The 24,770-nt window shown below is 47.3% G+C and overlaps 1 protein-coding gene across 1 annotated transcript in view; it reads right to left on the bottom strand.

The window, feature by feature from the left end:
• Positions 1–24,770, bottom strand: part of LOC134934383 (adhesion G protein-coupled receptor E3-like) — a 535,434-nt gene that overhangs the window by 418,074 nt on the left and 92,590 nt on the right. The window contains exon 3 of the mRNA XM_063929832.1: positions 12,632–12,667. Within this exon, the coding sequence (XP_063785902.1) occupies positions 12,632–12,667 (36 nt within the window). The remainder of the gene's footprint in view (positions 1–12,631; positions 12,668–24,770) is intronic.

Below are 24,770 nucleotides of genomic sequence, written 5' to 3'. Positions count from 1 at the left end.
GCTTTAAAGTGCCATCAACCTTTTATCCCACCCAGTCCAGAGGAAATTGCCTTGAGGTTTTCAATAAAGTGGTCTGTGAACAAATTGAAAAGGAAATACAAAAAGTCCCTAAAAATAAAAATAGACCTAACCTAACTAAAAAGGAATTTGAGGCTATACAATCATTAAGAGATGACAAGGACCTGGTTATCAAACCAGCAGATAAGGGTGGAGGTGTGGTCCTTATGAGGAGGGAGACATACATGGAGGAAGTATATAAGCAATTAAATGATGGTTTTACCTATCAGAAACTCAGGACGGATCCCACAGTGCGGATTGCTAAAGCACTGTTGGATCTAAGCACTAAAGCACTGGATAATAATATCATCTCAAAAGGTGAATTTGAGTTTCTGAACATAAAAAATCCATCCATTCCCACCATGTATGTTCTCCCAAAAGTCCATAAGGACTCCCTCCACCCTCCGGGCAGACCGATAATATCGGGCTGCAATAGTCTAACCAGTAATCTTTCAGCAATGGTTGACTATTATCTGCAGCCATTAGTGGTGATGACCAGATCTTTTGTCAAAGATACAGCAGACATTTTAAGAAGCCTAACAGTATATAAATGGGAGGTGGGAGACTTTCTCTGTACCGCTGATGTGTGTACATTGTACACGATTATAGATCTTGAGAAAGGACTTACAGCAGTCTCTTATTTCTTAAATCTTAGTAGTTATAGTGATCTCACCAAAACCTTTATATTGGACAGTATTAGGTTTATTCTGCTTAATAATTATTTTTTCTTTGACGGTACATTTTATCTACAGCGGGTTGGCACCGGCATAGGCACCAGTTTCGCCCCCAGCTACGCAAATCTGTTTATGGCGTACTGGGAGGATATCCAGATTTGGCCTTGTGGCACTCTGGTGGCGGGCCTGGTGTCCTGGCGGCGCTATATCGATGATGTACTCTTTTTTTGGCGGGGTGATGAGGAGTCATTGCTACTTTTCTGCAATACATTAAATTCAAACAATATGGCCATTAAATTTACGTTGACCAAAAGTAATAAGGAAGTATCTTTTCTCGACCTAAGTATTTATATCTCGGATGGTCAGGTCCATTCCAAAACTTACAGGAAAGAAACTGATTCAAACAGTTTCATTGACAGAACCAGCCAACATCATTCAAACTGGCTGGATGGGATACCATTCAGTCAGTTTATAAGAGTCAAAAGAAACTGTTCTGATGTAGATACATGTAACCAACAATTAGATGATCTTTCAGGCCGGTTAGTGCAAAAGGGGTATACATCAGGAACTGTTGATATAGCGAGAAAAAAGTGGACGATGTAGAAAGGACTAAGTTGCTGGAAATGAAAGAGAAATTGAATACTAATGAGGATCGGTTTAAATGGGCTTTCATAAGTCAATTCAGTAAGTCCTTTAAAGGAATAGAAAAAATATTCATCAATAACTGGAATATCCTAAAGCGGGATTTAGTAATAGGTGATGTGTTACCTAATAGACCCACCTTTATTTATAGAAAGGCACCATCCCTAAAAAACCAACTTGTAAAAAGTAGTCTAGATACAGAAATAAGGCAGAGTGTAAGAACTAAGGGCTTTCATCGATGCGGTGAATGCCTGATGTATAAGACAGTGAAAGTCCCAGTGAGGAAATTTACAGAGTATACTGTGAATGGTCATACTTATCCCATTCGGTATTTTATCGCATGCCATACTACGAATATTGTATATGTGCTCGAATGTACTTGTGGCCTCTCCTACGTTGGTAGGACAGGAAGGAGTGCATGGGTGAGGTGGGCCGAACACATATACAATATTCGTAAGGGCTTAGACACCCATAATGTATCCTCACATTTTAAGAAAGTACATTGGTCTGACACTTGTTTTTTAAAAAAACTTTGGGGGTAAACAAGTGGTACAACAAAAGTGGAGAACTAGGGATTTAGAAAAGAGATTGGCCCAAGCAGAGATGAAATGTATACATCGTTTGGGCACTCTTATCCCAAAGGGTCTCAATGGAGACTTTGAGCTCAAATGTTTTCTTATTTAATGTAGTTCTCAGTCCCACTACTGCTCTATACTACTTTACATACATTCTATAATTACTATTGATACATGCTGTTTTTTCTTTTATTTTTATGCACTGCAACATGGAATTTATATTGCTTGGGATTTTATAAATATATGGACACTATGAAGACCCCATTGGTATATGGATGCCATACAGATCTCCCTGTAAAGTGAAATATTCCACTGCGCCTGTAGAGAACAGTTTCCAATACTTCCTGATGAATGGAACGCAGGAGTAGCTGACCATCGCGGCTATGGAGAGCAGCCGATATGACTTCCGGATCCGTGGAACGCGGGTGAACCGCAAGCGTCACTTCCGGTTCCGGTCGTCGACGATGACGGCGCAGGCGCTCGTCTAAGAGCGTGAGATTCAGTGGAGATTGGTGACAGCTGGTATTCCTAATGAATGGGGGTTTATAAACGGACTATCAGTGCTTGTGAACCACGCTTCTGATGAAGGACTTTGCGTCCGATACGCGTTAAGCGTGGTTCCTGTTTTTATTCTGCATTTGACTCTGATCCACACGGATTTCTGACCATCTGCCTGGGGTTTGATCCTGCATACTGGTTAGGCATCCGGAAAGCTTGCCAGTATTCCATACTATCGATCCATGTGGCTTTGAGGATCCCTTTGGTGATATATCCGTTATGTGATTGGATGACATGCTATGTTTTTATATGTATTCTTACCTCTCGTCATTCCCATTCCCATTGGGAAAAGAGGTACTTATTTTTCAGGTGGTTTCAAGGAATAATCAGGCTTGCCTCATGTGAAGGAAAAGATTTCTTTGACAACCAACTCTTCTAATCTGTTTTTGCAAAAACTGAGGACTATCATCCATACTAGGGTGAATGTATTTATTCTATACCACTATGCTTTTTGGCCTGCACATGTGGTGACATGGTGCTTGGTGAGCGCTGCAGTTGTGTGTACAATGTGGAAGATGAGCAATTTACCTTGAACTTCCCAGAGCCTTTACAAATGAAATTGAGTGTACACAAACAGCTGCCCCACCAATTTCCACTGTGCCACCAACTTAATAAAAAATGTATTATAATGGGTTCACTGGGGGCACAATTACAGGGGTCACAACTACTGGGGGCACTGCCACAAGGGTAACAGCTACTGGGGGCAAAGCTACAGTGGGCACAACTACAGGGGACACAACTACTCGGGGCACTGCTACAAGGGGCATAGCAAGTGGGGGCACAATTACAGGGGTCACAACTACTGGGGGCACAGCCACAAGGGGCAAAGATACAGGGGGCAAAGTGACTGGGGGCACAGCGACTAGAGGCACAGCTACAAGGGGCATAGCTATTGGGGACAAAGCTACAGGGGGCACAGCTACAAGGGGCACAACTACAGGGGTCACAGCTACTGGGGGCACAGCTACAGGGGGCACAACTACTGGGGGCACAGCTACTGGGGGCAAAGCTATAGGGGGCACAGCGACTGGAGGCACAACTACAGGGGTCACAACTACTCGGGGCACTGCTACTGGGGCACTGCTACAGGGGTCAAAGCTACTGGGGGCTCAGCTAGAGGGGTCACAACTATTGGGGGCGCCTGCTCCATCCTCCCAGCCAGCAGCAGCAGCACTCTCCCCTGTCTGTGCTAACGCCTTCCCGCGTCAGCGAGTGCATAATATTCATTAATTTCTCTCTCTCTCTCTCTCCTCCTGTGGATTACTTCGTTTGTAAGTATAATTTTCATTTTTACAGGTACCCCTATTGTATTCTACATGGACAAGTGGACGTGACCGGCGTGGGATGTAGGTAAGTATGCGAGTGTGTTTTAATACATTTTTACTTTCACGGTGTGTGTGGTTTTTTTTATTTGGGTATTTTTGTTGTTGTAGAACTACAGGTACCAGTGTGCCCGTTATTTCCCCGCATGCTGGTACTTGAGGTTCTCTAAGTACCAGCAAGCGGGGGAGGCTTGCTGGGCCTTGTAGTTCCACAACAACAAAAAAATTTTTTTTTTTTTTACACACCTATGGCTATCAGCCCAGCACCCACCGCCCAGGGGTGCTGGGGACAGCCTCGGGCTTCACCCCTAGCCCTTGGGTGCCTGGAGGGGGGGGACCAGGCCTGGTGTGACTAGTTGGGAGGGGGTAATGCCACGGCCGCAGGGACCTACATAACTCTGTCCCCTGGCTGTGGCATTATGTCCCTGGCTAGTGGAGCCCGTTGCTGGTTTTAAAAATACGGGGGACCCCTACATCTTTTGTCCCCCGTATTTTTGGAACCAGGACCGGTCTAAGAGCCCGGTGCTGGTTGTCTAAATACGGGGAACCCTTGTCCAATTTTTTCCCAGTATTTAAACAACCAGGACCATCTCAAAGAGCCCAAGCTGGTTATACTTAGGAGGGGGGACCTCACGCATTTTTTTTTACATTTTTTAACCCATTCAGACCCTTCTCCATTAAGTTAATGGAAGCCCTGGACAACAAAATTGCATTTATGTCCTCCTCCCACTCGCTTCCCAGTCCCAAACACTAATTTTATTTTTTTTCTATAAAAATGTACAATATATCACAAGTATGATGAGCAGGCAGGCAGCGGGCATTGGCGGCATCGGACTGAGATGCAAATTAGTGTCAGAGTGCTGGGTCAGTTGATGGTGGGCAAGTTTGTAAGCCATTGGTGGTGGCAGCAGGCATCGGCTCAGAGGCAGTAGCGGGCATTGGCTCGGCGGTGGTAGGGGTCATCTGCAGGATCCGGCGGACATTATGACTGTAGTGCCTCACCAGCCACTGACCTCACCGCACGCCACTGATTTTATTTATATATATATATATATATATATATATACACACACACACACACACACACACACACACACACACACACACACACACACACATAGTTCCAAGTAAACAGCGTCACTCTGCAGACTTCCATAATGCTTAAACAGGTGTCTTCACAAAGGTCCAAGGACCGAAACACGTCGGCAGACTGCTGTGTGAGTAGCCATTCTTAACAGTGGTTAATTACGGACTTGTTTGTATTTGATGACATTTTTTTACTGATTTTTTAGTTTGTTTTTTATGTTGGAATTTATTGATTTTTATGGAACTTTTTGTATTGCTTTTTATTGTATATTTGCACATTTATACGCTCTTGGACCTATGTATATGTGCCTTTTGAGGAACAAATTAAAAATATATTTTGCGAGATCAAGAGTTTCATGTTGATGGGGATCCCGGCTAGAAAACATTTGTGACAGAGGGATCCAGCAAAGATACCTTTATGGGATTTATGTTGCAGACCTACTTGTGAGTTGGGGTACACCCAGCAGACACAATTGGCGAGTGAAAGATACCCTTATAGGAGTTACCCCATTGTTCACGGTGTGAGTTAGGGGTACGCACATTTGTTCTAAAGACCGGTTAAGGGTCCCTGTGTAGATGGTGCTTGGGAAGTAGACGACTACATACACAATAAAAATTTCCTGGGTGTGTTTGAGACACGGGAATAGCTCTATTTAAATTAATTTTATATGTGAGAGAAGCTATACTACACATTGGTTGTTTCTTTTTTCATTTTTCCACTTTTATGAGGCTATCCTTGATTATGAATATACACCTGGAACCACATTTTTGAGCGGTGAAAAGAAACCTTTATGGGAGTCTACACCTTTATTGTCGTGTGAGTTGGGGTACGATACTCAGGTTTATTTTCTAAGAATTAAGGTTTCAAGTATTTCAAATTTTGCCTGTATTTAGAAGAACAAAGATCCCTTGAAGTGTGCAGTTCACGCCTTAACAGCGAGAGTTGGGGTACGCAAAGATATTTATGCTGTAGATCTACTTATGAGTTGCGGTACGCCCGATTGACGAGTGAAAGATACCTTTAAGGAGTTACCTCATTGTCCACTGTGTGAGTAAGGGGTACGCACATTTGTTCTAAAGACCGGGTAAGGGCCCTGTGTAAATGGTGCCTGGGAAGTAGACAACTGTATACACATTAATACCTTCCTGGGTGTGTTTGAGACACGGGAACTGTTCTATATAAATGAATTTCATATGTGAAAGAAGCTATACTACATATTGGTTGTTTCTTTTTCTATTTTTTTTTTTTTTTTTCATTTATATGAGGCTATCCTTGATTATGAATATATATCAGGAACCACATTTTTGAACAGTGAAAAGAAACCTTGATAGGAGTCTACACTTCTAGTGACGTGTGAGTTGGGGTACGATACCCAGGTTTATTCTTCAAGAATTAAGATTTCAAGTATTTCAGATTTCATCCGTATTTAGAAGAACAAAGATACCTTGATGGGTGTAACCCACTCCCTAGCAGTGTGAGTGGGGGTACGCAAATACTAGAATCTTAGTTACTTTTCTAAGACAGGAAAGTTACTTTATTATTGTTATAATCCCCGTTGCCCTTTCCCATGCGCCAAAGGAATTAATTGATCCTACTCTGCTCTAGTTTCGTGTATAAAATATTTTGGATTAGGGGTGATATCCAATTGGGTCAATTTTTTCCACAGGCAGCATCTCCCTACGCCAATTTGTGTGGTTTTCATAAATCTCTTTTTGCATTTAGGTGTCAGTTTTATTCAAGCCAAGCCGACATGTTTCGGGGACTCTCCCCATCATCAGGGCCAGTTAACCAGACACAATTTGGCTGGTTAACTGGCCCTGAGGACAGGGAGAGTCCCCGAAACACGTCGGCTTGGCTTGAATAAAACTGACACCTGTTTAAGCATTATGAAAGTCTGCAGAGTGCCGCTGTTTACCTGGAACTATTAGTGTGTGTTTATTTGAATCCACTCGGAGGGTACCGCAGCAAATTGCCTTAAGGAGCAGGAGTGCCGGGCACTTTTGGAAAACTGAATATATATATATATATAAATATATATACATATATATCTATAAATAAATATATGTACATATATATCTATAAATATATTTACATATATATCTATAAATATATATTGAACCCATTACAATTCATTTTTTATTACGTTGGGGGCACAGTGGAAATATAATTGGTGGGGGGGCGGTGGGTGCATTGGTGGGGCAGTGGACGGAGATGCTGAGCACACACAACAACACCCAGACTGTACCCCATCACACACAGCGGCACCCAGCCTGTGCCCCCCACACACTGTAACACCCAGCCTGTACCATGGATTCTGGGTGTCCATCAGTGATGGGTGCTGACAGACAGCAGACTCTGTGGAGGAACAAGCGGCAGTATAACACACAGAGGAGACTTAGGACCCATAAGCTACCGTCAGAGACCCCCATCCTCTCTGCACAGTGGTGGCCGTCGGCCAGGACTAGGGATTCATAATCATTGATGGCCTGTGATTGATTACTTTTATCATCAATGGTACATAACCAGATGTTATGCACTATGGATGGTAGCTGTTTGCCCAATGGTTTCCCTCCTCCTTCCCTGCCGTTTTCAGTCCTGCTGTTGCTGCACAGGGTTGATAGGCTGTCAGCCAGCAAACCTGCACTGCCCCCACCATACATTAACATCTCAGCCCTGCCCCCAGCTCTCGCACAGAAACAGCGGCATTCGCAGTACATGTGCATAATCAACAAGGGTAAAACAACTGATGATAATGCACAGAATAGTTGTCTGTCATCGATGGTTTGTGTAACCATCAATGGTAACCATCGATGGAAGCAACACCAAAGGCCATCCCAAGCCAGAACCAGGAGACTGCAGTACTTGCCTTAAGCGGGGGAGTTACACAGAAGAGTGAGACAGCCTGCATCACTCAGGTATGATGGTGCCTCCAACTCTCCATGGCTGCGGTTGCCTGTCGGGACTCCAGTACCCCACTGATGGTGATAGCATCCCTAAGGAGTTGTGCCCCCCTCAGGGCAGGAGCCCGGCGGCAGCCACTTCACTGCCTACCGGAGTTCTGCCTCTGGTAATAGTATACATCAACTCTCTCTCTATAAATCTCTCCCAAACATCTCTCACTCTATTATTGTAATTAACCACACAGAGAATACATCAATGGTCTCTACTGACCTCTCCCATGCACTATACATCCTCTGTCTCTGTACTACGCTATCACACACAGTATACGTATACTCTCTATTAACCTCTTAGAGTATACGTCCTCTGTCTCTGTACTACGCTATCACACACAGTATACGTATACTCTCTATTAACCTCTTACAGTATACATCCTCTGTCTCTGTACTACGCTATCACACACAGTATACGTATACTCTCTATTAACCTCTTACAGTATACATCCACTGTCTCTGTACTACGCTATCACACACAGTATACATATACTCTCTATTAACCTCTTACAGTATACATCCACTGTCTCTATTATCTTGTCACACACAGTATACATCCAAGCAGGGCCGGCGACAGAGGGGGTCAAAGGGGACACCTGTACGAGCCCCAAAGATAGGGACCCCAAGGATACGCAACTTAGTGCTCAGCAGGCATGTGAGCCGTCTTGTCCAAATAGGGCAGTGAGCTGAAGACAGAGTGACAGGAGCCTCTCACACACAGTGACTGTGTGGTGCGAGTGTGGACCCACTCTTCCTGGTCCAGCTCTGTTGCAGGCAGTTACGGGAAAAGGTAGCAGCTCCGCTGGCCAGAATTCCCGTGCCCTGTGCCAGCCTGTTCTAGTGGGATGTGAGATGAGTCTCTCCTCAGGGTAAGAGAGGAATGGTGAGCACTTTGGGATGTGGTGAGGGATCTGAGAGACACAGACTGTGGGGTGTGTGGTGTAAGGAAGGAGAGGTATGCATATTTATATATGTGTATAGATAAATATATATATACTAGGTGATTCATCGCACCCTACGGGCGCTCTTCACACCATCGTAAGGGGCTACGCCCCCTTAACCCTTGCACACCCTTGTGGCATGCAATATTTGTATTATATGGAGTATTACCTACAATCATAATTGTGTGAGTGGTTAAATATTGCACGGACAAAGGGTGTGCAATGGTTAAGGGGTCGTAGCCCCTTGCGTGAACAGCGCAGCAGGGCTTGATGAATCACCTAGTAGGTGCTGTGGTTGGGGGAGTGGTGGTTGGGGGAGTGGCAGGTGCAGGGGAGGCACAGATGGGGGAGGGGGTCAGGGGGTGCCGCGGATGGGGGAGGGAGTCCGGGGGTGCCGCAGGTGGGGGAGGGGTCGTTGCGGGTGTGCCATGGGTGTGGCTGGTGCGGTGGGGGCACGGGTGGGGGAGAGGTGGGTGTGTGGGTGCTGTGGGTGGGGGAGGGGGACCGGAGCCACCGCGGGTGGGGGAGGAGCGGTTTCGAGGGTGTCACGGGTGGGGGAGGGGCGGGTGCGGTGGTGCCACGGGTGGGGAAGGGGCTGGTGCGGGAGAGAGTCCAGAGCCCCCACAGCTGGTGGAGGGGAGGGGTGGGGGTGCCGTGGATGGGGCCTGGAGGCTTTGCGAGTGGGGAGGGGTGGGTAATGCTTCTCCTGCTTCTCCTCCTGGAAGCAGCTAAGCTGCTGTCCTCCCTTTGGCAGTGGCTCTCCCAGAGACTCGCACAGCAGCCAAGCAGCCAGTGACTATTGCCAGTGTCCCAACGCGCCGCATTACAGGGAAGAAGATGCACTCAATAAACTACAGCTTCCAGCAGCCCTTAGCGCCGGAGCTGTAGTTTATTTAGTGCTTCTACTTCTCTGTAATGTGCATGTTGGGACACCGGCGCTAACAATAGTGACTTGCTGGCAAAACTGACTGACTCGCTGAATCAATATAAAATGCGAGAGTGCTGTGCAGTGTCAGTGCTGCACACCCACTGCACTACACAGCACTGTCACCTTTTACACTGATTCAGCGTCCAGACATTACCCTCCGCAATATCACCCACTCTATCCGTTACATAAGCCATCTCGGGGCTTCCAGGCCGGCAGCCCAGGTGCTGTGTTGCGGAGTCAGCGCCTCTGGGGATCTGGTCGTGGCTGTGGCGGGGAGGCACTTCTGTGACATGACGCGCAGGGGAGACTCCTGGGCTCAGAGTATGTGGCGCAGGGAGGGCACTGAAAGCCTTTTGCTGCGCCGCTTTCATACACATCTATGCCGGTGGCTGCACCGGCTTTTGTTCCACCTGCGCCGCCAGCGCCGGCCTTAGGCATAGGCAAACTAGGCAAATGCCTAGGGCATTTGGTATGCTTAGGGGCACCAGCAGCTTCTGCTGCTTAAAATGATATGCGGCATGCCTATATTCCGTGTGTGACTGCGGCTGTATCTGCATAAGAAATGCTACGTTGCAGTGTATTCCTGGAAATCACTGTAATGTAGCATTTCGATGCAGATACAGCCGCAGTCGCACACAGAATATAGGCATACTGCATATCATTTTAATCAGCAGAAGCTGCTTGTGCGTCCTAGCCACATAGTAAAATGCAAATAAGATGCATTTTCATAAACAAAAGGCGCCCGACGTTAGCAGAGCTGCCAGCTGACTCATGCCAGGCATCTCCTACAGAACTAGCGGCGGTGCTAGCGGGCACCAGACAAAATCTTGCCTAGGGCATCATATTGGTTAGGGCCGGCTCTGTGCGCCGCGGCTAGGGAGCGGGGATTGTTGATGCCGAAAGGGGCAGGTGGACTGGCAGCAGGACATAGGGTGTCATTCCGACCTGATCACTAGCATGATACTTTTATCACTGCTGCGATCACGTAGTCGCCGCCTACAGGGGAGGGGGAATCGCAGTGCAGTGCTGCAAACGCTTGTGCAGAGAGCTGCACAAACAAAAGTTTTTGCAGTTTCTGCACAGCTCAGGACTTACTCACCCGCTGCGATCATCCAGGATGGAGCCGACGTCATGATCCCTCCCTGGATACGGCTGGGCACGCTTGCGTTCGGACGGACACTTCCTGGAAACGGTCAGTGGACGCCTCCGGCCGGCCTCTTCATGTCAATCTTCTTTTGTTTGCTGGTGCGAACATTTTCTTCGTTATTCTCATCGCTGCCCGGCAACGGCCGTCGCCAGGCAGCGACGCGTCTGCGCATTTCCGCCCTCGCGCATGCGCAGTTCTGACCCGTTCACATGTCTGCGAAAAAGTGCAGCGTGCGAACGGGTTAGAATAACCCCCATAGGACGCTGCAGTAAAAGGTTTTTTTTTCCCTATCTACAGCACAGAGACTTGCTGCAGATGCAGTGGCATACCCTCCAGCTGTACTTTTTTATCAGGTACAGTCCCTTTTTTTTACTGTCTGTACCAATTTTTGGCTCTCCAAACTCCCATTGAAAGTATATGAAAAGGGGCGTGCCCACGGCACTGTACCCGTGGCCATGCCCCTTTTCGGATTTGTCGCAATTTTTAGATGGAAATTGTTGGAGGGTGTGTTGCTGCAGATGCAGTGGGCCTATTTTGGGGTGTGGACCTGGAGCTGCAGCTCCATCAGCCTCATTGTTAATCCTGCTCTGGGAACACACAGCAGCCAAAGGGCAGATCCTCATATTGGATGTAACCTGTGTGGGAGGGCGTTTCTCGCCCAATCAGCTGTGGACTGGTTGTGATAGACCTGCTGCTAACCCAATGAGAGCTCCTAGCCACGCCCAGCGTTATACACACAGGCACAGAGTCACAGATCTGGGCTATTTTTAGGAGATTAACAGGTAAAGTGGTGATTATGATATCGTATAACAGCGGTGGCTCCTACCTTTTGTGGGTGGCTGGGCTGCCGCTACCCATGATGGAAAGGAGAAAGCCACTCCCCATCCAGGTCATGGTGCCTGCGCACTGGAGCTGACAGGCTCAGGGACCGGCACATGTGCACAAGCGGCAGCTTGAGTGCACATATGCAAACCCAAGGACAGAGGCGTCACCAGGTGTGGTGACACCCGGTGCGCACCCCTGATGTACTGCCGCGATCGCGGTAAAAAAAAAGGGGGCGTGGCTTCGTGGGGAAACTGCTATCGTCACTCTGGGGGCGTGCCCAGCATCTCCGGAGATGCTGGGCTTCCCCAGAGACGGTTTCAGTGTGCTGTCGGCTCCTCTGCTATGGCAGAGCCGTGTGCTGTAGGAGACTTTCTCACTGCAGCACCTGGCTCCTGTCACTGCGGAGGAGCTGACATTTGGTGTCACCCCCTCCAGGTGTCACACCCGGGTGCGGGCCGCACCCCCCGCACCCGCCTTGTGACGCCACTGCCCAAGGATACTATGGACCGCATCACCTGCAGCCCATAGAAGCCAGATTGGGCTGACGATCAGACAGGGAGTGGCTTCCTACAGGAAGCTAGCTCTATGCTAATCGCAGCCTGATCTGGCAGTCTCAGAGGGAGGAAACACCTCCCAGTGGGACTCCATGTCATCCGGGTGACTGGCAGGTAGGACTTCCAATAGGAAGTCCAAAACATGGTTTGCCCTGATTCACAATTAGTTGCTCTTGCTTACTTTATTCCTAAATCAGAATTAGACCCTATGTACCATACACAATTTGCAGTTGACAATAAAAGCATAAGTGGCTACAAGTAACACACAACATTATCCTTTTCCTTCTTTGTTAGAAGACATCGATACCCTGTAACCCCTTAACAGCCATGCACAATACTGGCGCATATTATTATTTCCCCAGTATCTCACCTGTCACCATGCAGCAGCAAGCTGAGACACAGAGACCTGAGGACAACAGAAATAATATGTTTAAAATAGTTTATAGTTGTGTATGTCCTGAATAACAGCACACTATGCTCCAATAACCATCCCACATTGTGTGGTCACATCTTAACACAATAATCTTTCCAATAGTTTTGAATTATTTATAGGTGAAAATGATGGAACACACAATTAGTGTTGGACTGAGACATGAAGGGCCCAACGGAGGAATGCAGTGGTAGGGGGCCATGCTTAGGTATATGGCCAGCCAATACAGAGGCTTGACTAACCATTAGAGAGTGTACCATCTGGGCCCCATCATAATCATGCATATACGGGCTGGGTAGAAGATTCCGGTGCATGGGATGCCGGCGCTCGGAATACAGACACTGACATACCGATGTAGAAGATCCCGACTGGGGTGAGTTATGTATTCTAACTCATCCCCTAACGCCCTAGCCTACTGTGACGACAGCCTGACCCTAACCTCCACGGTAAGTGCCTAAACCTATTGCCCCTCAACCCGCTGCCTAAACCTACACCCCCCCCCCCCCTCCGGTGGTGCATAACCCTTACCCCCTCCCGGTGATGCATAACCCTAAACCCTGTCTGCAGCCTATACCTAACCGCCCTGCCTGCACAGCCTAACCCTAACTCCCTCGAGTGGCGGATAAATGCCCCCCCCCCCTCTCCCCCCTAAGTCCCATGTATACTTGTATACTTACCTTCGGCATCCCGGTTGTCGAGATGGCCTGTGGTTGATTATTTTTATCATCAATGGTACATAACCAGATGTTATACACTATGGATGGTAGCTGTTTGCCCAATGGTTTCCCTCCTCCTTCCCTGTCGTTTTCAGTCCTGCTGTTGCTGCACAGGGCTGATAGGCTGTCAGCCAGCAAACCTGCACTGCCCCCACCATACATTAACATCTCAGCCCTGCCCCCAGCTCTCGCACAGAAACAGCGGCATTCACAGTACATGTGCATAATCGACAAGGGTAAAACAACTGATGACAATGCACAGAATAGTTGTCTGTCATCGATGGTTTGTGTAACCATCAATGGTAACCATCGATGGAAGCAACACCGAAGGCCATCCAAAGCCAGAACCAGGAGACTGCAGTACTTGCCTTAAGGGGGGGAAATAGTTGCACAGAACAGTGAGACAGCCTGCATCACTCAGGTATGATGGTGCCTCCAACTCTCCATGGCTGCGGTTGCCTGTCGGGACTCCAGTACCCCACTGATGGTGATAGCAACCCTAAGGAGTTGTGCCCCCCTCAGGGCAGGAGCCCGGCGGCAGCCACTTCATTGCCTACCGGAGTTCTGCCTCTGGTAATAGTATACATCAACTCTCTCTATATAAATCTCTCCCAAACATCTCTCACTCTATTACTGTAATTAACCACACAGAGCATATATCAATGGTCTCTACTGACCTCTCTCATGCACTATACATCCTCTGTCTCTGTACTACGCTATCACACACAGTATACGTATACTCTCTATTAACCTCTTACAGTATACGTCCTCTGTCTCTGTACTACGCTTTCACACACAGTATACGTATACTCTCTATTATCCTCTTACAGTATACATCCTCTGTCTCTGTACTACGCTATCACACACAGTATACGTATACTCTCTATTAACCTCTTACAGTATACATCTCTGTCTCTGTACTACGCTATCACACACAGTATACGTATACTCTCTATTAACCTCTTACAGTATACATCCTCTGTCTCTGTACTACGCTATCACACACAGTATACGTATACTCTCTATTAACCTCTTACAGTATACATCCTCTGTCTCTGTACTACGCTATCACACACAGTATACGTATACTCTCTATTAACCTCTTACAGTATACATCTCTGTCTCTGTACTACGCTATCACACACAGTATACGTATACTCTCTATTAACCTCTTACAGTATACATCCTCTGTCTCTGTACTACGCTATCACACACAGTATACGTATACTCTCTATTAACCTCTTACAGTATACATCTCTGTCTCTGTACTACGCTATCACACACAGTATACGTATACTCTCTATTAACCTCTTACAGTATACATCCTCTGTCTCTGTACTACGCTATCACACACAGTATACGTATACTCTCTCTATTAACATCTTACAGCAGTGATGGCTAACCTTGACACTCCAGCTGTTGTTGAACTACACATCCTAGCATGCCCTGCTACAGTTTTGCTATTAGGTCTTGCTAAAACTGATGGAGGGCATGCTGGGATGTGTAGTTCAACAACAGCTGGAGTGTCAAGGTTAGCCATGACTGTCTTACAGTATACATTCTCTGTCTCTGTACTACGCTATCACACACAGTATACATATACTCTCTATTAACCTCTTATCAGCCTAACCCTAACCTCCCCGGTGAGTGCCTAAACCCATTGCCCCACACCCCGCTGCCTAAACCTACACCCCCCCACCCCCCATCTCCAGTGGTGCATAACCCTTACCCCCTCCCAGTGATGGATAACCCTAAACCCTCTGTCTGCAGCCTATCCCTAACCTCCCTGCCAGCGCAGCCTAACCCTAACCCCCTCGAATGGCGGATAAATGCCCCTACCCCAATCCTAAATCCCATACTTGCCTTCGGTATCCCAGTTGTCGAGATTTCGGTGTCAGGATCCTGATGTTTTCTGGATTCCAGTGTCCGTACTCTGGCGGATTTTGGGATTCTGGCGCCGGTATTTCGGCTGCTGAGATCCCGATAGCCGAGATATTGAACGTAATCCAGAAAATACACCATAGTCCTGTGCAGTATTATGTAACATATGTATAATATATAATTAAAATGCACGGTCTGGAACCTGATCCCTAGAGGAGGGGGGTAGGCCCTCAGTCAGTGGGGCCAACTGGGGGTTTCCCCTGCACCCCTCTTGTCCAGTCTGACCCTGCACACAATAGTTACCAAAAAGTTAGAATTATACTTTAACACTAAATGATAAACATATTATATGTTTTATATATATATATATATATATATATATATACACACACACAATATTACATAACTGTTAAAGCTTTTATATTATTTATAATAGTAACAATATTTCACTCACTGGTTCTCCTCAGTTTTTGGAGCCCCCAATGTCTCAGAACACTCACCATACAGCAACCATCCTCTTGCGTTCGGCATTGTGCTATGGGACAGCCACCACACACACAAGCACTGAAGTTATATGGTAAAAGGAGAAGTGCTTTCTCCATCCAGGGTTACTCTAGCGATAACATCACTGATGACATCTCAGTTCCTCCATTTACATAAAATGTGCACAAAAGAATCAACTAGAAATTTGTTTGTTCCCAAGAGAAGACTTGATACAGAGAGACAGTATTGGGTGAATAAATACGGATCAGAGATACAGGTATGGGAAATAAAGGATAATATTTAGAAAGTAACTGGAGAAGCAGAGTCTCTGTGAAAGTATAAATTAAACAAAATTGAGGTACATCCGGGCCAAAACTAGGATTTTTGTCACCTGGGGCAAGGCAGTAATTTGCCGCCCCCCATCGCAGATAGGGGTAACAAAAATGTTATTGTCCTGGGCAGGGGCATAACTAGAACTGTGTGGACCCATAGCAAAAATGTTAACGTGTCAGGGAGAGAAAGTGTCTGTGTGAAAGGGAGGTATAAGAAGTAGATGGGTACGACATAGCTGATATATAAAAATAGTGACTATCTATAGGGGGGGGGAAAGGAAGTGAACTATTACTAGATATAAAATAAGCAAATAAACAGAAGTAGTAGTTGGAATCAGCATAATAATCCAGTCTTAATTTAAATTATATACTGTCTTCAAGAATTTATTAAAGAAAAAAATGACGAGTGTAATAATAAGATTTTACTTACCGATAAATCTATTTCTCGTAGTCCGTAGTGGATGCTGGGACTCCGTAAGGACCATGGGGATATAGCGGCTCCGCAGGAGACAGGGCACAAAATAAAAGCTTAAGGATCAGGTGGTGTGCACTGGCTCCTCCCCCTATGACCCTCCTCCAAGCCTCAGTTAGGATACTGTGCCCGGACGAGCGTACATAATAAGGAAGGATATTGAATCCCGGGTAAGACTCATACCAGCCACACCAATCACACCGTACAACTTGTGATCTGAACCCAGTTAACAGTATGATAAACGCAAAGGAGCCTCTGAAAAGATGGCTCACAACAATAATAACCCGAATTTTTGTAACAATAACTATATACAAGTATTGCAGACAATCCGCACTAGGGATGGGCGCCCAGCTTCCACTACGGACTACGAGAAATAGATTTATCGGTAAGTAAAATCTTATTTTCTCTGACGTCCTAGTGGATGCTGGGACTCCGTAAGGACCATGGGGATTATACCAAAGCTCCCAAACGGGCGGGAGAGTGCGGATGACTCTGCAGCACCGAATGAGAGAACTCCAGGTCCTCCTCAGCCAGGGTATCAAATTTGTAGAATTTAGCAAACGTGTTTGCCCCTGACCAAGTAGCTGCTCGGCAAAGTTGTAAAGCCGAGACCCCTCGGGCAGCCGCCCAAGATGAGCCCACCTTCCTTGTGGAATGGGCTTTTACTGATTTTGGCTGTGGCAATCCTGCCACAGAATGTGCAAGCTGAATTGTACTACAAATCCAACGAGCAATCGTCTGCTTAGAAGCAGGAGCACCCAGCTTGTTGGGTGCATACAGGATAAACAGCGAGTCAGATTTTCTGACTCCAGCCGTCCTGGAAACATATATTTTCAAGGCCCTGACAACGTCAAGCAACTTAGAGTCCTCTAAGTCCCTGGTAGCCGCAGGTACCACAATAGGTTGGTTCATGTGAAATGCAGAAACCACCTTAGGTAGAAATTGAGGACGAGTCCTCAATTCCGCCCTGTCAGAATGAAATATCAAGTAAGGGCTTTTATATGATAAAGCCGCCAATTCTGACACACGCCTGGCTGAAGCCAAGGCTAACAGCATTGACACCTTCCATGTGAGATATTTTAAGTCCACAGTGGAAAGTGGTTCAAACCAATGTGACTTTAGAAAACTCAACACCACATTGAGATCCCAAGGTGCCACTGGAGGCACAAAAGGAGGCTGTATGTGCAGCACCCCTTTTACAAATGTCTGAACTTCAGGTACTGAAGCCAGTTCTTTCTGGAAGAAAATCGACAGGGCCGAAATTTGAACCTTAATGGACCCTAATTTTAGGCCCATAGACAGTCCTGTTTGCAGGAAATGAAGGAAACGACCCAGTTGAAATTCCTCTGTAGGGGCCTTCTTGGCCTCACACCACGCAACATATTTACGCCAAATGCGGTGATAATGTTTTGCGGTTACGTCCTTCCTGGCTTTGACCAGAGTAGGGATGACTTCTTCTGGAATGCCTTTTTCCCTCAGGATCCGGCGTTCAACCGCCATGCCGTCAAACGCAGCCGCGGTAAGTCTTGGAACAGACAAGGCCCCTGCAGTAGCAGGTCCTTTCTTAGAGGTAGAGGCCACGGTTCGTCCGTGAGCATCTCTTGAAGTTCCGGGTACCAAGTCCGTCTTGGCCAATCCGGAACCACGAGTATAGTTCTTACTCCTCTCCTTCTTATGATTCTCAGTACTTTTGGTATGAGAGGCAGAGGAGGGAACACATACACTGACTGGTACACCCACGGCGTTACCAGAGCGTCCACTGCTATTGCCTGAGGGTCCCTTGACCTGGCGCAATATCTGTCCAGTTTTTTGTTTAGACGTGACGCCATCATGTCCACCTTTGGTTTTTCCCAACGGTTTACAATCAGGTGGAAGACTTCTGAGTGAAGTCCCCACTCTCCCGGGTGAAGGTCGTGTCTGCTGAGGAAGTCTGCTTCCCAGTTGTCCACTCCCGGAATGAATACTGCTGACAGTGCTATCACATGATTTTCCGCCCAGCGAAGAATCCTTGCAGCTTCTGCCATTGCCCTCCTGCTTCTCGTGCCGCCCTGTCTGTTTACGTGGGCGACTGACGTGATGTTGTCCGATTGGATCAACACCGCCTGACCCTGAAGCAGAGGTTTTGCTTGACTTAGGGCATTGTAAATGGCCCTTAGTTCCAGAATGTTTATATGAAGAGACGTTTCCAAGCTTGACCACAGGCCCTGGAAATTCCTTCCCTGTGTGACTGCTCCCCAGCCTCTCAGGCTGGCATCTGTGGTTACCAGGATCCAATCCTGAATGCCAAATCTGCGGCCCTCTAGTAGATGAGCACTCTGCAGCCACCACAGGAGAGACACCCTTGTCCTTGGCGACAGGGTTATCCGCTGATGCATCTGCAGATGCGATCCGGACCATTTGTCCAGTAGATCCCACTGAAATGTTCTTGCATGGAATCTTCCGAATGGAATTGCTTCGTAAGAAGCCACCATTTTCCCCAGGACCCTCGTGCACTGATGCACTGAGACCTGTCCTGGTTTTAGGAGGTTCCTGACTAGCTCGGATAACTCCCTGGCCTTCTCCTCCGGGAGAAACACCTTCTTCTGGACTGTGTCCAGAATCATTCCTAGGAACAGTAGACGTGTCGTTGGAATCAGCTGCGATTTTGGAATATTTAGAATCCACCCGTGCTGACGTAACACTACCTGAGATAGTGCTACTCCGACTTCTAACTGTTCCCTGGATCTTGCCCTTATCAGGAGATCGTCCAAGTAAGGGATAATTGAAATGCCTTTTCTTCGTAGAAGAATCATCATTTCGGCCATTACCTTGGTAAAGACCCGAGGTGCCGTGGACAATCCAAACGGCAGCGTCTGAAACTGATAATGACAGTTTTGTACTACAAACCTGAGGTACCCTTGGTGAGAAGGGTATATCGGGACGTGGAGATAAGCATCTTTGATGTCCAGAGACACCATATAGTCCCCTTCTTCCAGGTTCGCTATCACTGCTCTGAGTGACTCCATCTTGAATTTGAACCTTTTTATGTAAGTGTTCAAGGATTTCAGATTTAAAATTGGTCTCACCGAGCCGTCCGGCTTCGGTACCACAAGCAGCGTGGAATAATACCCCTTTCCTTGTTGCAGGAGGGGTACCTTGATTATCACCTGCTGGGAATACAGCTTGTGAATGGCTTCTAGAACTGCCTCCCTGTCGGAGGGAGACTTTGGTAAAGCAGACTTCAGGAAACGATGAGGGGGAAACGCCTCGAATTCCAGTTTGTACCCCTGCGATACTACCTGTAGAATCCAGGGATCCACTTGCGAGTGAGCCCACTGCGCGTTGAAATTTTTGAGACGGGCCCCCACCATATCTGAGTCTGCTTGTAAAGCCCCAGCGTCATGCTGAAGACTTGGCAGAAGCAGGGGAGGGCTTCTGCTCTTGGGAAGCGGCTGCATGGTGCAGTCTTTTTCCTCTTCCTCTGCCCCGGGGCAGAAAGGAGTGGCCTTTTGCTCGCTTGTACTTATGGGAACGAAAGGACTGAGATTGAAAAGACGGTGTCTTTTTCTGCTGATGTGGAGTGACCTGGGGTAAAAAGGTGGATTTTCCAGCCGTTGCCGTGGCCACCAGATCCGATAGACCAGCCCCAAATAACTCCTCCCCTTTATACGGCAATACTTCCATGTGCCGTTTGGAATCCGCATCCCCTGACCACTGTCGCGTCCACAACGCTCTTCTGGCAGAGATGGACATAGCACTTACTCTTGATGCCAGGGTGCAAATATCCCTCTGTGCATCACGCATATATAATAATGCATCCTTTAAATGTTCTATAGTTAACAAAATATTGTCCCTATCCAGGGTATCAATATTCTCAGTCAGGGAATCCGACCATGCGACTCCAGCACTGCACATCCAGGCTGAGGCGATTGCTGGTCGCAGTATAACACCAGTATGTGTGTATATACTTTTTAGGATATTTTCCAGCCTTCTATCAGCTGGTTCTTTGAGGGTAGCCGTATCAGGAGACGGTAACGCTACTTGTTTAGATAAACGTGTGAGCGCCTTATCTACCCTAGGGGGTGTTTCCCAACGCGCCCTAACCTCTGGCGGGAAAGGATATAATGCTAATAATTTTTTAGAAATTAGCTGTTTTTTATCGGGAGAAACCCACGCTTTTTCACACACCTCATTTATTTCCTCTGACTCAGGAAAAAATATTGGTAGTTTTTTCTCACCCCACATAATACCCTTCTTTGTGGTACTTGTAGTGTCAGAAAGGTTCAATGCCTCTTTCATTGCCGTGATCATGTAACGTGTGGCCCTACTGGACATTACGTTTGTCTCGTCACCGTCGACACTAGACTCAGTATCTGTGTCAGGGTCTGTGTCGACCCACTGAGGTAACGGGCGTTTTAGCGCCCCTGACGGTGTCTGAGACGCCTGGACAGGCACTAACTGATTTGCCGGCTGTCTCATGTCGTCAACAGTTTTTTGCAAATTGCTGACATTATCACTTAATTGTTTAAATACAATCATCCAGTCAGGTGTCGACTCCCTAGGGGGTGACATCACCAACGCAGGCAACTGCTCCGCCTCCACATAATTTTCCTCCTCATACATGTCGACACACGCGTACCGACACACAGCACACACACACCGGGAATGCTCTGATAGAGGACAGGACCCCACTTAGCCCTTTGGAGAGACAGAGGGAGAGTCTGCCAGCACACACCCAGCGCTATATATATATACAGGGATAACCTTATATAAGTGTTATTCCCTTATAGCTGCTGTTAATTATTGTTATTTGCTGCCAACAATGCCCCCCCTTCTCTTTTTTACCCTGATTCTGAAGCAGGACTGCAGGGGAGAGTCAGGGAGCCGTCCTTCCAGCGGAGCTGTGAGGGAAAATGGCGCTTGTGTGCTGAGGAGATAGGCTCCGCCCCTTCACGACGTCCTTATCTCCCGCTTTTTTGTGTAAAATGGCAGGGGATTAAAATACATCCATATAGCCCAGGAGCTATATGTGATGTATTCTGTTTTGCCACCTAAGGTATTCTGTTATATTGCGTCTCAGGGCGCTCCCCCCCCAGCGCCCTGCACCCTCAGTGACCGGAGTGTGAAGTGTGCTGAGAGCAATGGCGCACAGCTGCGGTGCTGTGCGCTACCTTAGTCTGAAGACAGGATGTCTTCTGCCGCCGATTTCACCGGACCTCTTCGTCTCTTCTGGCTCTGTAAGGGGGACGGCGGCGCGGCTCCGGTGACCCATCCAGGCTGAACCTGTGATCGTCCCTCTGGAGCTAGTGTCCAGTAGCCTAAGAAACCCGATCCACTCTGCACTCAGGTGAGTCCGTTTCTTCTCCCCTTAGTCCCACGATGCAGTGAGCCTGTTGCCAGCAGGACTCACTGAAAATAAAAAAACCTAACTAAACTTTTATTCTAAGCAGCTCAGGAGAGCCACCTAGATTGCACCCTTCTCGGCCGGGCACAAAAATCTAACTGAGGCTTGGAGGAGGGTCATAGGGGGAGGAGCCAGTGCACACCACCTGATCCTTAAGCTTTTATTTTGTGCCCTGTCTCCTGCGGAGCCGCTATATCCCCATGGTCCTTACGGAGTCCCAGCATCCACTAGGACGTCAGAGAAAAATATTATTATCATCATGGCCAGTGGTTAGATCATGTTCAATGTATTATCACAATCAATAGGCAGGTCATACTTGGAGATGTACAGTATGGGGCTGATTCTGAATCGCATGCAAAAGTGCATGCAGCAGGGTGATAGAGGAGGCGGCGCTGTGCATTCTGGGAACAGTCAAAGCTTTGAGCCTCTTGGTGCCTCGGATCAAAATCCTACTCTACACCCCATTGTCCATTCCTTGTGGAGCCCAGTGTACCCCGCAGCAGAAAGATTCATTTCTTTTTCCTGTGGGCCTATGCTGGATCATGAATGTTATTTATTTTATACCTGTGTTGTTAGGGCCCTGGCTGAGTGCTGGAATAAAATAACATTCATGGCCCAGCAGCACAGACTCATAAGAAAAAGTATAGAATAAATAATATTTTCATTGACCAACTCCAGGGATCCCAGGAATCCTGGGATTGGCCTCCCTAGATGGCTCTGCGGGGCATCTCTGTACTTTATAGAAAAAGACAAAAAAATAAATATAAAATGGGCGCTGGTAAAGTTTAAGGTGCGCTAAAGTGCTGTAGGCTGCAGCCTCAAAAGGAGTAAAACTGAAGTCTCCATTCAGAAAAGGAAAAAAAATAAGATTTTAAACCTACCGGTAAATCTTTTTCTCGTAGTCCGTAGAGGATGCTGGGGACTCCGTAAGGACCATGGGGAATAGACGGGCTCCGCAGGAGACATGATCACTTTAAGAAAGTCTTTAGACCTGGGTGTGCACTGGCTCCTCCCTCTATGCCCCTCCTCCAGACCTCAGTTAGAGAAACTGTGCCCAGAGGAGACGGACAGTACGAGGAAAGGATTTTGTTAATCCAAGGGCAAGATTCATACCAGCCACACCAATCACACCGTATAACTTGTGATAAACTACCCAGTTAACAGTATGAAACAACAGAGCATCAGTTCAGTACCGATGCAACTATAACATAACCCTTATTGAAGCAATAACTATATACAAGTATTGCAGAAGTAGTCCGCACTTGGGACGGGCGCCCAGCATCCTCTACGGACTACGAGAAATAGATTTACCGGTAGGTTTAAAATCTTATTTTCTCTAACGTCCTAGAGGATGCTGGGGACTCTGTAAGGACCATGGGGATTATACCAAAGCTCCCAAACGGGCGGGAGAGTGCGGATGACTCTGCAGCTCCAATTGAGCAAACATGAGGTCCTCCTCAGCCAGGGTATCAAACTTGTAGAATTTTGCAAAGGTGTTTGAACCCGACCAAGTAACAGCTCGGCACAACTGTAATGCCGAGACCTCTCGGGCAGCCGCCCAAAAAGAGCCCACCTTCCTAGTGGAATGGGTCCTAACCGATTTAGGCAACGGCAATCCAGCCGTAGAATGAGCCTGCTGAATGGTGTTACAAATCCAGCGGGCAATAGTCTGCTTTGAAGCAGGAGCGCCAAGCTTGTTGGCAGCATACAGGTCAAACAGTGATTCTGTTTTTCTGACTCTAGCCGTTCTGGCTACGTAAATTTTCAAAGCCCTGACCACATCCAGGGACTTGGAGTCCTCCAAGTCACGCGTAGCCACAGGCACCAAAATAGGCTGGTTCATATGAAAGGATGATACCACCTTAGGCAGGAATTGAGGACGTGTCCACAACTCCGCTCTATCGACATGGAAAACCAGATAGGGGCTTTTATGAGACAAAGCCGCCAATTCCAACACTTGCCTAGCCGAAGCCAAGGCTAATAACATGACCACCTTCCAAGTGAGATATTTTAACTATACCGTTTTAGGTGGTTCAAACCAGTGTGACTTAAGGAAACTTAACACCACGTTAAGGTCCCAGGGCTCCACCAGAGGTACAAAAGGAGGCTGAAAATGCAGCACTCCCTTCACAAAAGTCTGAATTTCTGGGAGAGAAGCCAATTCTTTTTGAAAGAAAATGGATAGGGCCGAAATCTGAACCTTAATGGAGCCTAAGTTTTAGGCCCAAATTCACTCCAGTTTGTAGGAAGTGAAGGAAATGGCCCAGATGGAATTCTTCCGTAGGAGCATTCCTGGCCTCACACCAAGAAACATATTTTCGCCATATACGGTGATTCCTGCAGATACGGATACCAGATCCTTCGTGGCGAATGTCTGGTGCTTCCCAGTTGTTCACTTCCGGAATGTACACTGTTGACAGTGTTCTTACATGATTCTCCGCCCAGCGAAGAATTCTGGTGGCTTCCGCCATCGCCACTCTGCTCCTTGTGCCGCCTTGGCGGTTTACATGAGCTACTGCGGTGACGTTGTCTGACTGGATCAGAACTGGTTGGTCGCGAAGAAAGGTCTCCGCTTGACGTAGGGAGTTGTATATGGCCCTTAGTTCCAATATGTTGATGTTGTCAAAGTCGGAAAAATATCATGCTACACGTTGCCATATATTCACCTTATGCGCTTGCCCGCTGCACATGCACTTTCTCTGGCGTGCGTGCACATATTCGCAGTTGCGTGACGGCGCCTCTACGGGCGTGCGCTCGAGCGCATGGTATGTGAATTTACGGTAGAGTTCGTGTGTGTCTAGCGGGCGACTCA

Source organism: Pseudophryne corroboree, chromosome 6, assembly GCF_028390025.1.
Source record: "Pseudophryne corroboree isolate aPseCor3 chromosome 6, aPseCor3.hap2, whole genome shotgun sequence".
Classification (NCBI taxonomy): Eukaryota; Metazoa; Chordata; class Amphibia; order Anura; family Myobatrachidae; genus Pseudophryne; species Pseudophryne corroboree.
Note: the sequence above shows the minus strand (reverse complement) of the source record. Positions and strands in the feature narration are given on the sequence as shown.